Genomic DNA, 14875 nt, shown 5'->3' on the forward strand with positions numbered 1-14875 from the left:
ATTCAGAGTGAAGAGGAGGTAAACTCCGTCGAAGATACTTTGAGCCTAACAGTATAGTCTGTTCCGTATCATTGCAATACCACCATTCCAATCCTGAATCTATTATTTTATTGATTAGTTATTGATTTAAAGAAATGTATTAATAATAACACTGAAATTATAAGTGATGTTTATAGAAATTAAAATTTTAGTAATATTTTTCTACACTGAAATTATGGGAGAGTAGCTAATTTTCAATAGAAATAATGATTTTCTACTTTTTCAGTTGTGATTTTTTTGCATGAGTAAAATGAAACTAGTATTTAATCACTTATCAAGAATTAAAAAATTACCTTTTATTTACTTAATAAATTATCACTAATATTTTTAGGTGGAATGATGTATTCTATATTTTTGTATGTTTATTAAACAGACTAGTTATATATTTTTTAAAAAAAACTATGTTATTATGTGTTTAATACTGTAATAAACATTAGACACTTTTTAAGTCTTTTGTTGGTAACTTTGGAGAATATAGGCTTTTTTTTTCCAGACCGAACATCATTTTGGCCCTACTTGGTACTTAACTTAACTTTACTTACCAGCCCTGCTTTCTCGACAAAACAAAAATAAATACTTGTGTACTTTCCAGATTTCTTTACTTCGGTGTTCGGTAGGTTGTCAAAACACCTCTAACCTCGCCGCCGGCAAAAAAAAAAAATCAATGGAGGGAGGAGGACCAAATCAAACGATTCTCAGTGAGATAGAACGTATGCCAGAAGCTCCACGTCAACGTATCTCTCACCACCGTCGAGCTCGCTCCGAAACTTTCTTCTCCGGCGAATCAATCGACGATCTCCTCTTATTCGATCCTTCCGATATCGATTTCTCATCCCTAGACTTCCTCAACACTCCACCACCACTACAACCACAACCTTCTCCGATGTCCGTTGATTCGCCTCCAGAAGAAACCTCATCCAACGGTGTTCCACCTAATAATCCTCTTCCTCCGAAACCCTTCGGCCGCCATGTTCGTAGCTTCTCGGTTGATTCAGATTTCTTCGATGATTTAGGGGTTACTGAGGAACAGTTTACTGGGAAGTCCCTAGCTACGAGCTCCGGAGAGAAGAAGAAGAAAGGGAATCATCATAACAGGAGTAGTTCTATGGATGGAGAGACGAGTTCTGCTTTGTTTAATATCGAATCGATTTTAGCTTCTGTGAGTGGTAAAGATGGTGGTGGGAAGAAGAACATGGGTATGGGTGGTGATAGACTTGCTGAGCTTGCTTTGCTTGATCCTAAAAGAGCTAAAAGGTAAACCAAAATTAGGGTTTTCTTGATTTTTTTCCCCAAATCTTTGGATTTGGTGTGATTGAAATAATTGGTTTTTTTTTTTTCTTTAAATAGGATTTTAGCGAATAGACAATCTGCGGCGAGGTCGAAAGAGAGGAAGATTAGGTATACTGGTGAGTTGGAGAGGAAGGTTCAGACACTTCAGAATGAAGCAACAACATTGTCTGCTCAAGTCACTATGTTGCAGGTAATGTTTTTCATATGACTTGTTCATTGTGTTTAAGGTACAGCTGATGTGATTAGTGAGGCTTCCCGTATGGAAAGTTTCCCGCTATCTTGATTTCAGTTATATATTTGATTATATGCTTTGTACTCGTGCTTCACTTAAGTTGGTTCGGCAGCTTATAACTTGTAATTGATTGATGCATAGTGTGTTAAAGATTGCTCCTTAGTATTTAGAGAGGTACACCGCTTTCTGGCTCTAAGAATTTGATAAAGAGAACTCCAGTAGGCTATTACATATTGGTAGCCAACCGGCTGAGGGGATAGTACTACATCTGTTTGTAGGAACAGCAGTACTAAAAAGATCTGTTATTGTCTTTTTAATTCAACTAACGTTGTGTGATATGTCAGCAGTATAATGAACACTTGTAAGAGATTGAAGCAGTATAATAATGATTTTCGCAGATATATATGCATCTTTACTGTATGCCCTTTGTCTATTGTGCAGAGAGGAACGTCAGAGCTGAACACTGAAAATAAACATCTCAAAATGCGGCTGCAAGCTTTAGAGCAACAAGCTGAACTTAGGGATGGTAAGCCTTCATTGAGGTCGTTCTTGATATATTAACTAAAGTTTTGGTATGAAAGATTTAAGATGTTTCTTGTTCGGTGTAACTTGCAGCTTTGAATGAAGCGCTGCGGGATGAACTGAACCGACTTAAGATTGCCGCTGGAGAAATTTCTCAGGGGAACGGAAATGCATACAACGGCGGTCAATTCTCGTCTCAGCAATCGACAATGAATCAGTTTGGGAACAACAAGAACCAGCAGATGAGCAGTAATGGGCAGCCATCGCACCCAAGCTTCATGGATTTCACCAAGAGAGGCTAAGTTTTATATTAAACTCGAAATGTTGGCTTGAGTTATACCTTATATTCATTTTGGGCTGCAATATTGGATGTATGTAAGTATGTATGTATGCATGTAATATGGCTTGTGTTAGCTTGATTGTACGTCTATGCAGATATGTTCATGGCGATATTGGTCTATCTTTTAAGAGTAGTAACAACTGTAATACTCTCCAGAAAAAATCTTTGTAGTAAGTAAATCACTTCTGCAAGGCATTTAGTAACAATCATCTAAATCACAGCTAAATCGGTAGCTTTAGGTACTTGCAGTTGCGATAATGTTAGAATGAAGGTGTTAATCATGCTCCAGAAGAATAAACGTTCTATCACAAACATTTTTATTAACCTGAGAAATAAATTACGGTTTACAACCTTCAATTAGCATCAACTGATGCTTATGCGAACATTGTTTGAAACCATAACTTGTAAATAAGATAAAACTGACAAAATTTTACGCTGATCGAAACAGAATTCAGGATTACAGTGGATAGGGATTTAAACTAGATGTAGCTTACGACAACACAGCAATGCCAACATATAAGAAATCATGCCATCACTTGTGCGCTGGACAGATGCAGTTGTTGGTTCCTACCTCCGATACAAGGCATGGAGGCTGAGTTCCATCCTCATACCAGACCAGTCTGTGTTTGACAAGGTCTTTCAGGAAATTATCGAGCTTCTCGATTGTAACACTTGGCATAACCACCACATGAGCTATATCGCCTTGGCAAGCAAGCTGCCACCTTCTAACAAACTCTTCATCTTTGGGCCTTTCAAAGACCACGGTGCTGCTAAGTTCGTTGAGCATGGCGCTGATCCCAGCTTCACGGAGTCGGTCTTTGAGGTAATGCGCGTTTCTCAGGCATTTCTGAACTTCTTTCTGGAATCCTTTGTACCCTTTTCTGTTTAAGGTGTACCAGAGGAACAAAGGGGCGTGCCCGTTCCTGCTTCCCATGATTGTTGCATCCCTTGAAGCAAGGTACTCAACGTTACTGGAGAGGACTTTGATGTGTTCCATTCTTGTTATCTGAACACCACAAGGCATTGGACACCCAACAAATTTGTGGCCTGAGACACTCACACTTCCAATCGGTTTATTGAACGTGACTTTTGGTGCCTGCGGAAAAGAGAGAAAACACAGCCTCAGACCACAATAAGGCTATCATAATGATTTCGATATTTTGATTAGAAAGGCTATACACGTACACGTTTGACAAAAGGCATCATAAGTCCAAAGAGAGCTCCATCACAGTGAATATAGAACCTGTCATGAGAGAAGCCACACTCTTCAAGAGTTTTGATTACAAGGTCAAGATCATCAACAGCTCCTTTAACCGTTGTTCCTGCAGAAAACAAGGTTTAACCATCAGCAAAAAAGCCCCAACCTCTTCCAATATCAAAGCAATAAAGATAGACCAACCTATGTTAACATTAAGAATAGCAGGTTTATCCTTGTTTGCCAACAGCTTTTTCCTAAAATCATCGCAATCAATCTCCCCAGAGATAAGCGTATCAACCTTCTCGCACTCCATTCGATACATACGCGCTGCTTTAAACACAGAGTAATGCGATTCACGCGAGGCATACAAGATCCCATCAGGAAACATCTCCCTCCTGCAAGAATTAGAAACAATTCACAATGAGCATCAAACCAAACACCCAAATGAATCAAAGATCTAAGGTGGGATGGATTCCTGAAACTGACCCAACTAAGATGCCATGAAGGTTGCCTTCAGTACCACAATTAGTAATGTAACCCCAATAATCATCTCTCTCAATCTCCCAAAGACGAGCAAACCAATCCAACACACCAACTTCAAAAGGCCTTGAGTGTACACCATAGTTGCTTTCAATAAACGGATCTCCAAGGTTGTTAATCGAGAAATGCTGTAACTGACCAAGCGCACCATAGTCGAAATCCAAATTATAAGGATAACCTACGCCAGATTCACAGATTCATTATATAAATAAACAGATCAAGACGACGATGACGATGATGGATTCAAAGTTATACCTAAATGATATTTGGTTCGTTCAACCAAAGTTTTGCGATAACGAGCGAGCACACTAGCCATATAAGCTTCTTTATCACCGGTGAATTCATCGTTCACCTCCGGTTCTGTAACAGCGAGTGACGTCGTGTGTATATTCCTACCGAGAACCATTTCTCTATCTCCTCCTCCTCCTCCTCCTCCTACTCCGTTCGTTTTCTTCAGATTCTCTTCACCTTCGGTTCCATTTGTCGTCACCGGGGAAGGTAATGGTTCGGTGACAACAGCGGTTGGATCGAAATCGTCGGTTAGGATGTCGTTGAGGTTCGTCATTCCAAGGAATTGATCAGATTCGAAAGCTCCAACCATGGTTAAATAAAGAGAGAAGAGGAATCTGAAGAATCTGTAGATCTGAGAGTGATTGGAGGAGAAGCGGTGAAAATGGTGGGACAAAGAGAGAGAGACGCTGCTTCGTTGATTTTTATTTATATAGACAAACAAAGTGGCAAAGTTGATTCTCTTTTGCTTTTCAGATTTTTTCTTTTTCCTTTTTTCTTTGGTTTGCCCTTTCGCCGTAGTCACTTGTGTTGTTCTAGTTTGTTGTGTGCTCGTGAGATTTTTTAATTATATAACAAACTAGGATACTCCACCGACATCAATTACCCTCGTCCTTAGGACTTTTATCTTTTTGATTGATATTACATTCCTGAGATTGTTTTGTTTCTTGCTTTTTAGTTCATACTTAAACTCGTTTCTGTTTTTATTAATTTTCATTTCTTGTCTTGCATTCTCTTTTCTAGTTCCAAAACACATTTCTGTTTGCATTTTTGTCATTCTAGGATTGTTAGAAAAAACACTCTTTTTGAATTGGCTTAACTTGTGATTGCTTGATTGCATCTTGAGTGTTAGCAACATCCCATTTGGATTGACACCTTAAGTACTACAGCACATAAGGTTAATTGAACCTGCTAGGATAGGAGACACAAAATCCTAGTATCAGTAAGGTATAGAAAAATTAATCATATATTGTATAGAAAAATGCAACTCATATCGTACCATGAGATAAAAAGACATCACAAGCTTAACAACATGGTTTTTTAATATACAATTTTCTTTTTTTATAATAGTTTAAAATACATTTGTTTCTTAAAGATGAAGACTAATAAGAAACTAAATGTACAATGGAGAGATTCATATGCATCGTCCAATAAGAAGAAGTTTTAGCCTGCTTTACCACATCAATACCCAAAGAAAAAATAAATAGAGATTCTAAAATATAAGAAAGGAACAAAACCTAAAATGTTCAACATATTAAATCATGATAGTTCATTTTTTATAATGTAGTAATATTAACACAACCAACAAACACGACAACCTGAAGTAAAAATAAAATATGGTTCAAAGCCGGATCCATAGGCCAAGCAAGTGAAGCCAAGGATAAGGGCATTGATTTTTATGGGGCATATTTTAGACCAAAAGTTTTAGGTCTGTTCTTAGGGGAAAAAATTATAAGTTTAGTTATTATTAGATTTTTTTATAACTTCAATAAAATTTAGAAGTTCAAGTTTTATATAATAAAACAATATATTATTCATGTAGATATATCCAATTTACGGATGAAATTTTATTAGGTTATGTAAAAACCTATTTCATCTTTTGAATTTTTGGTTAATGAGCATTAGATTAATGTTAATTAAACTTGTTGCTACTGAGATTTAGAGTAAAATTTAATTTAGGAAAAAAAATTTGAAACTGTAATATAAAAATTTCCATATTCGAAAAGTTTTAAAATAATAATGAGTTATTAGGCAATATGATATTTATTTTTGTATAAATGTTTAAATGAACATGAAAACATTGAAAAGACAAAGAAAAATATGAGCAAGCAAAACAAACTACAATATAGAAATAATGAAAATTTGTATATTACTATTTTTATAATTTTATTTACAATAATAAAAAGGGTTTAAAAAAAATGGAAGTATGACATCCAAAATTGCCGGACCAGACTATGGAGAGTAGGAAAGACATACATAAACACTCTAATGAATAAATAAATTTGTCAAACATTTTCACATAATTTTTATCTTTGTAGTATTAATTTGAACAACAAACATGACAACCTACAAAAAAATTTAAAAATTATTCAAGAATACCTATTAATATTTGGAAAGATATATGAAAATAATATAATTTTTCATAAGAACCTAATGACTGAAATTAAATAATAATGACTGAAAAGTTGTGTTAAAAGGAGAGTAATTAGGAATTGAATTCTAATTTTATGGAAAATAGAATGAATTCTATTTTTATGGAAAAAAATTGGTAAGATCTAATAGGAATAAATAAGTAAGCAATTGAAAACATCCCACCAGTAGATTATATAAGATTAAAGACCAGAAACTAAGCAATAATGAAAACCCAAAATTTTAAATTTGAGCCAAAAATTTATGAATTGATAAGAGAATTTTGACAACACATAAACATCCCACAATCTAACATAATCTCAAATGAAATGTTGAGAGTTTTTTTTTTTTTTTTTTTATGGGCCAGTAGCTACTTAGGTCAAAAGTACAAATAAATGTTGTTTATTAAGTCCAAACAACAAATAAAACAGGTGTTAGATAGATAACACGCCAATTGTCATCCCCTTAGCAAAAGTTGAGAAAAACCTTCTTATATTATATAAGAGCCAAAAATTTATGAATTGATAAGAAAATTTTGACAACACATAAACATCCCACAATCTAACATAATCTAAAATGAAATGTTGAGAGTTTTTTTTTTTTTTTTTTTTTTTTCTTTTTTTATCGGCCAATAACTACTTAGGTCCAAAGTACAAATAAATGTTGTTTATTAAGTCCAAACAACAAATAAAACAGGTGTTAGATAGATAGCACGCCAATTGTCATTCCCTTAACAAAAGTTGAGAAAAACATTCTCATATTATTATAACAAATGTGGTCGTCATGAGATTTGTATTTTTTTATGCTATTAAAGTAATTGTAAAGGTTGCCAACTTGCTAATTGCTATTGAGATTCTTTTTTTTTTTTTAATTACTACATGGTGACTTGTAAACAAAACAAATTTTGATTTTACGAAGTTTAAAATAACTTTTTAACAACAACAAAAGTTAATTTCAATTTTGCTGCAAATTTTCGAAAATAGTATTTTTATCAAAAAAAAAAATTTCTAAATATATTAGTTGAGAATCAATTTTAATTAAGTTAATAAGAAATTTTAAATTTACATATTGCTCACCAAAAAAATATATATATATATATAACTATACAAAAAAAATTTCACATAAATAGTTGTGGAACATCTACTTCTTTCTGATTATGTTTTCCCGTCTTATACAATTGTATCATAACTTTATAAATTACTATAACTTTATTTTCTCGAAAACAAATTGAAGATAAAAATAAAAATAAAAATATAACTAAAAAATGTTTTCCACGTTCACTCTGAGTCTTATATGTTGATAAATAAAAAAATAATTTTAATTTGTTGAAGGAAAAAAAAAGTAGAGAAATGTTTCATGTGGTATGGATATGTATGGATTATAACCTAAAACTATTATTTCATTTGGAGTAACATGCTGCTTGTGACTAGACGACACGTAGTTTTGTCCCAATGACTAAATCTACAACAATTATTTATTTAGACATTAGATCTACATCTACCTAAACAGTAAACACTACTCAAGTTGGAGATATTTTTTAGACATCGGGAAACGTTTACTTATTTAAATAACCAAAAGAAGAACTACACCTTTTTATTTTAACCAAACTCGTTTTTTATCTCCTTTTTTACTTTAGTTGCTCCCTAAAATGGCTAATGATTCGTATGTTTCGTAGTTTTAAAAATGAATAATGTTCTTTAATGTTGGAGACTAATGATATTAATTAAAGTAGTAGCAACGAATTTAGGAATCCATGAATGAAACTGTTCCACGCATTGTGAAAATAACAAAAATATGCACATATGTGGACAGTGGACGGGTCAAGAAGCCAAAGACTCAAGAGGCAACACATGATGAGACCATGATGTAACATCCATGCATTTCACATTCAATGAAATTGTGATAAGAGATTATGGTAGAGAAACATATCAAATAGTCTCCAACCAACCCTAACATAATAATAGGTCAAATTTTATATATATCTAGAAATCACTTTAGATATAAGTATTGTTTTAAAGATCTCCGCATAACTCTGATTATTTTTTTTGTTATTCATACATTTAGATTATGAATTTGTGATGTTTTAACAATAACTTATGTTCGAAATTTTACTAAATATCATACAAAAATTTGTTTCACAAATACATTTTCATGTGTTACATCAAGGGAAATAACCTATAATAATACGTAAAAGTTGTCTAATTACTATAATAATACGCTTGAAACCATTCTTACTAAAACAATACATATAAGTATGAACATTACTTATAACCTAGTCGGTTTATTTACAGTATGTGCCATTTATAATTAGAAAGTTAATTGATATGATAAAAAATTTAATTACTAAATTAAGTTCATTGATATTCATTTTCTTATATTGTACCCTGTTTGCCAAAAAAAAAAAAATGTTGTACCCTTACGTTTACCAAAATGTAATATCATGCCGCTTTTGCAATGTTGCATTTTTTATGTGCTACTGAAACAACCGACCTTTTTTTTTTTTTAAATAATAAATAATAAATATAATATATTAAAATAAACTACAGCTAGTGGTCCCATACCCACTAGCCACCTAACCACAACACATTCAACAGCGGAATAACATAATCAATAACCAATAATAAACCAATAATAAACCATTATTATAGCAAGGCAATATCACAATACCAAACAACAAGAAACATGAACCAGCAACCTAGCAATGTTTCTAATGACTCAACTCTAGCACCCTAGCAAATGCCAGCCAACATCCAATCGAGTCCCTAGAACATCCTCCTCTTCATTGCCTTTGATTCCACGATCACACTTTGCCTTTACCTGCACCACAAACACAAATTGAGATGCATGAGTATTTGATAAACACTCAGTGAGGCAATCCTCCCATCTACTGGGCTATACACACAAGCAATAAGATCTCTACATGCCACAAACAACAATCAATAAAACAAACCAGGCATTATACATAGCATGCAACGTCCATCGTAACTGAACAAGGGGTGTCGACCGACACCAGATGGTGTCGATCGACACTGACTATCTGGTGTCGACCGACACCCTGCCCGACATTCCCGGAAACCCTAGTTTGCGTCGACCGACACCTCCACATGGCATCGTTCGACACTCGCCAAAGTCCCGAGCCGTCCTCGCGTTGGTGTCGACCGACACCCCAACTGGTGTCAACCGACACCGATGCCGAGCAGCGATTTCCCTCGATCAGAAACTCCGAATCTCGCCTCCAAGCTTCTCCAATCCGCTCCTTGCACTCCCAGAAGCCAAACCCAGCCCAGACAGCAACGAAATATCATAGAGAACTCAAAGAAACAACCACATAAGCACCAAATCACATAGAATCTAGAGATCTTAGCTTAGATAAGCCATGGTCATGCACTCACCTCTTTGCAAGAAGTTTCTGACCAATAAGGACGAATCCCTCACTCCTAGCAAGCTTCTAGCACCTTCCCAGCCTCCAATCTCTCAAGAACAGCCAAGAAATCTCCCAATCTCACTCACAATCTCAAGAACACTTGTTTTCTCTCTTTTCCTCTTTTTCAAACAAAAACGGCGACCACAACCTCTGGAACACGACCTAGGTCGTTTCCTTCCTTTAAAGACCCGATTCAATGGTTTCCTTAAACCAAACCGAACCAAATCGATTAAAAACTCATTCTGATCGAACCGGAAAATAAGTGGTGTCGACCGACACCCCTTTGGTGTCGATCGACACCCATCCCCAAAAACCAATTTTTGGTTTGCGGATGTTACAATTCTCCCCCACCAATCTAGATTCGTCCTCGAATCTCGAACAACCATCAGTCAAGGACTCCCGTGCAACCGTCTCCACGGCCCGCACTCCTCCGACCGATCTACAGAAGGTCACCTCTAGGCGATAGACTCACGCTCCAGGCGTCATTTGCTCTTGACTTTTTGGACTTCCCTTTACTCATAGGCCTAAACCTTGAGTTTTTATTGGCTCCTCATCAGACCTAAGTCTGCATGCCAAATGATATAAGGAAAATCCAACTCGTCTCTCGGGTTGCCACCCTACAGCGCGCCCCCGGATCGTCATCCGGAGTCGATATACCAACCATACTCCCGAGCCACAAAGTCTCTGAATATGGCAGTACTAGGAGAACCTAAGTCCCCCAAGAGTCGCGAGCAAACAATTCTGAACACGTCTGAGTCCTATCCCTATCCAGGTTTCCTTCCCGTGGCTCGCGTAAAAACATCTCAATGTCCTACCAACCACATATCCCCTCACTGGGATACCTCATGACCACACAAGGATCATATATACGCCACAAGGGCCGCCACAAAGGCCAACAAAAATGTCCTCACGAGGACCGCCACCAAGGCCAAACAAAATGTCCTAAAAAGGACCGCCACCAAGGCCACTCGTCCCCAAAGGACCGTCACAAAGACCGTCTGTCCCGAAGGACCGTCACGAAGACCATCTGTCCCGAAGGACCGTCACAAAGACCATCTGTCCCGAAGGACCGTCACAAAGACCATCTGTCGCGAAGGACCGTCACAAAGACCATCTGTCCCGAAGGACCGTCACAAAGACACTCTGGCTAAACAGCCCGCCACAAAGGCCAACAAATGGCTAAAAGCCCGCCACAAAGGCCACACAATTGGCTAAAAGCCCGCCACAAAGGCCATACAATGTCTAACAATACCGCCACACACAGGCACTCTGACTCAAAAGTCCGCCACAAAGGCACAAAAGCCCCTCCCAAGGCTTCCCACCGCTAAAATGGACAAAATTCTGACTCCCGCAAAACTTTCCATATTTAACACTTTCCATTTTTGGAAACTCCTCTTCACAACCCTGCCTCACGGAAACTTTGTACCCCAAACACCACCTCATCTTGTTACTGAGTCGCACAACCAACCACCCCAAGCGACCGAGTAACAAGAGAGATGGGCTGGAATACTCCATTCCCGCTCCAGCCACGGGTTACAGATGGGACCAGGCTAAACAAGCTCAAGTCGCGGCTTGCTTCTCATACCACTTCTTGAACCTTGCCTTCATCTTTGCCTCAGGCTCCCAAGTCTGTTCCTCAACGCCATCACAGTCCCACAGGACTCTCATCAAAGGAATCTTCTTCTTCCGAAGTTCCTTGATCCTCCTCTCGAGAACCCTCACTGGTCTCGCCTCCAAAGTCATGTTAGGCTGAAGATCCTCAGGAATCTTAGCCAACACCTCCTCTCCCTCACGGAGACACTTCCGCAACATAGACACATGGAAAACCTTATGGAATGCACGCATCACCTCAGGTAACTCCAATCTATATGCCACTGGTCCAACCCGCTCAATCACCTTGAATGGACCCATATACCTCGGACTCAACTTAGTCTCTGACAATGACCTGTTCGGACCCCGCAACATGGCCATCTTGAGGTACACTCTGTCTCCCACCTGAAACTCAAGATCTCTCCTCCTCCTATCTGCATAACTCCTCTGCCTATCCTGAGCCTCCTTCATGTTCAGCTTGAGAACCCGAATCTTCTCTGAGGTCTCCTGAACAAAACTAGCACCAAACATGCTCCTCTCCCCCACCTGAGTCCAGCATAATGGTGTACGACATGGCCTCCCATACAAAGCCTCATAAGGAGCCATCTTAATACTCGCCTGATAGCTGTTGTTGTAAGCAAACTCTACCAGGTTCAGGTGATCTGCCCAATGGCCACCCCAATCCAACACACACATCCTCAGCAAATCCTCCAGCGTCTGGATCGTCCTCTCTGACTGTCCATCAGTCTGGGGATGATAAGCTGTACTCATATGCACCTTAGTGCCCATCTCTGCCTGAAACGCCTTCCAGAACACCGAAGTGAACTTGGAATCCCTATCAGACACAATGCTCGCTGGCACCCCATGCAACCTGACTATCTCCCTCACATACTTCTTAGCCAAGACCGCTGCTCCATCAGTCTTCTTAATGGCCAGAAAATGTGCTGACTTAGTCAACCGGTCCACAATGACCCAAATAGCATCAAAGGTCCGTGACACTGGCAATCCCACCACAAAATCCATAGTGATCATATCCCACTTCCACTCAGGAATGGGTAAACTCTTCAGTAATCCGCCAGGGACCTGATGCTCAGCCTTCACTAGCTGACACACATCACACCTCGAAACCCAACTAGCTACATCCTTCTTCATCCCGACCCAATGATAGTACCTCTTGAGATCACGGTACATCTTAGTCGCTCCTGGATGAATGGACAACTTGCTCGCATGAGCCTCTCTCAGAATCTCCTGTCTCAACTCCTCATCCTTGGGCACACAAACCCGACCGTGCACCAAGATAGTACCATTATCTGAGACCTGATACTCTGAATCCACATCTTTAGAGGCATTCACCAGCCCCAAATCCTTCTCCTGAGCCAACCGCACTCTACTCAGAAGATCTGCTCTATCTACTGCTTCCAAACCCAACGGTTCCTGTGAAACAGCACATAAGCTCAACGCACTGATCTCCCCTACCAGAGACTCCATCTCCTGCTCCTGAGCCGAAGCTACCCTCTTTCGACTCAGAGCATCTGCAACAGTGTTAGCCTTTCCAGGATGATAGACTATCTCCAAATCATAATCTGCCACAAGCTCCATCCACCGCCTCTGTCTCAAATTCAGCTCAGGCTGAGTGAATATATACTTCAGGCTCTTATGATCTGTAAACACCTGTACCTTTGCACCATAAAGATAAGACCTCCAAATCTTCAGGGCAAAAACTACAGCACCCATCTCCAAATCATGGGTAGGATAGTTGCCTTCATGCACCCGCAACTGCCGCGAAGCATAGGCAATCACCTTCCCATGTTGCATCAGAACACAACCCAACCCAACTCTAGATGCATCTGTATAAACCACATAGGGTTCTCCCTGCTCAGGCAAAGCCAACATTGGCGAAGTAGTCAACATCTCCTTCAGGCTTGCAAAGCCTTCCTCACACTCTTCTGACCAGACAAAAGGAACATCCTTCCCTGTCAACTTAGTCATAGGACGTGCTCTACTTGCAAACCCCTGCACAAATCTCCTGTAGTACCCTGCCAATCCAAGGAAACTCCTGATCTCTGTGGCATTCTGCGGTCTAGGCCAATCTCTGATAGCCTGAATCTTCTCTGGATCTACAGAAACCCCCTCTGCAGAAACAATGTGACCCAGAAAGCCCATCTCACGCTGCCAAAATCTACACTTGCTCAACTTGGCAAACAACTTCTGCTCCCGCAGCTTCTCCATAACTGCCCTCAAATGCACTGCATGCTCCTCAGGACTCTTAGAATAGACCAGGATATCGTCGATGAAAATGATGACAGATACATCCAGAAACTCCTGAAACACACTGTTCATCAATCTCATAAACGCTGCTGGCGCGTTAGTCAATCCGAAGGGCATCACCACAAACTCATAGTGCCCATATCTCGTCCTGAAAGCAGTCTTCCTCACATCTGCCTCATCTATCGGTATCTGATGATAACCCGACGCCATATCTACCTTGGAGAACCAAGTAGCACCCCTCAACTGATCCAACAACTCATTGATCCTAGGAAGAGGATACTTGTTCTTCACAGTGACCCGGTTCAAACCCCGATAATCAATACACAACCTGAAACTCCCATCCTTCTTCTTCACAAACAACACCGACGCTCCCCACGGTGATACACTAGGACGGATGAATCCCTTACTCAACAAATCTTCTAGCTGCTTCTTCAGCTCTGCCATCTCTGCTGGAGCCATTCTGTACGGAGCCTTGGATAACGGTGTCGTCCCCGGTTCCAGTTCAATGGTAAAGGGATCCGACCGAGATGGTGGTAATCCCTGCAAAGACTGAAACACATCCTCAAACTCTTCCACTACTGGAATACCGCTAACCGTAGACTTCCCCACTGACTCTGGCATAGATATAGTAACCAGATAAGCCTCACGGCCCTTCTCGATCATCTTCCCAGCCTGAATGGCTGAGATCACGAGACTCCCCGAAGTCGGTCTAATACCCTGAAAAACCAACTTCCCTCCTGAACGCTCAAACTCCACTCTACCCCGATGGCAATCCAAATGCACCCTATGCCGATGCAACCAATCCATCCCGAGAATAACATCATACAGCTCCACTGGACTGATAAGCAAATCTGCTGGCCACGACTCTCCTGCGATCTGAATATCAATTCCTCTAGCTCGTCCAACCACTCTCAGGAACTCGCCTCCCGCAACCCTGACAACTCCTGCACGCTCTCCAGGATCCCCGCTGATGCCCGCACACTCTGCACACTCTGGAGTAATGAAGCTATGCGA

The 14875-nt window shown here is 39.4% G+C and overlaps 2 protein-coding genes across 2 annotated transcripts; one reads left to right on the forward strand and one right to left on the reverse strand.

The window, feature by feature from the left end:
* Positions 1-459: 459 nt before the first annotated feature.
* LOC104742143 (transcription factor VIP1) lies at positions 460-2721 on the forward strand. Its single transcript, XM_010463112.3, has 4 exons — positions 460-1293; positions 1387-1519; positions 2003-2087; positions 2177-2721. Exons 1-4 carry the CDS (start codon positions 704-706, stop codon positions 2383-2385), a joined length of 1017 nt encoding a protein of 338 aa, XP_010461414.2. The 5' UTR covers positions 460-703; the 3' UTR covers positions 2386-2721.
* Positions 2718-5041, reverse strand: LOC147924519 (serine decarboxylase-like). The gene is made up of 5 exons (XM_087494550.1): positions 4417-5041; positions 4108-4339; positions 3823-4016; positions 3609-3745; positions 2718-3519 (listed from the first exon to the last, which is right to left on the reverse strand). Exons 1-5 carry the CDS (start codon positions 4760-4762, stop codon positions 2956-2958), a joined length of 1473 nt encoding a protein of 490 aa, XP_087350676.1. The 5' UTR covers positions 4763-5041; the 3' UTR covers positions 2718-2955.
* Positions 5042-14875: the final 9834 nt, after the last annotated feature.

Source organism: Camelina sativa, chromosome 17 (assembly GCF_030686135.1).
Source record: "Camelina sativa cultivar CO46 ecotype springtype chromosome 17, ASM3068613v1".
In the NCBI taxonomy this organism is placed as follows: domain Eukaryota; kingdom Viridiplantae; phylum Streptophyta; class Magnoliopsida; order Brassicales; family Brassicaceae; genus Camelina; species Camelina sativa.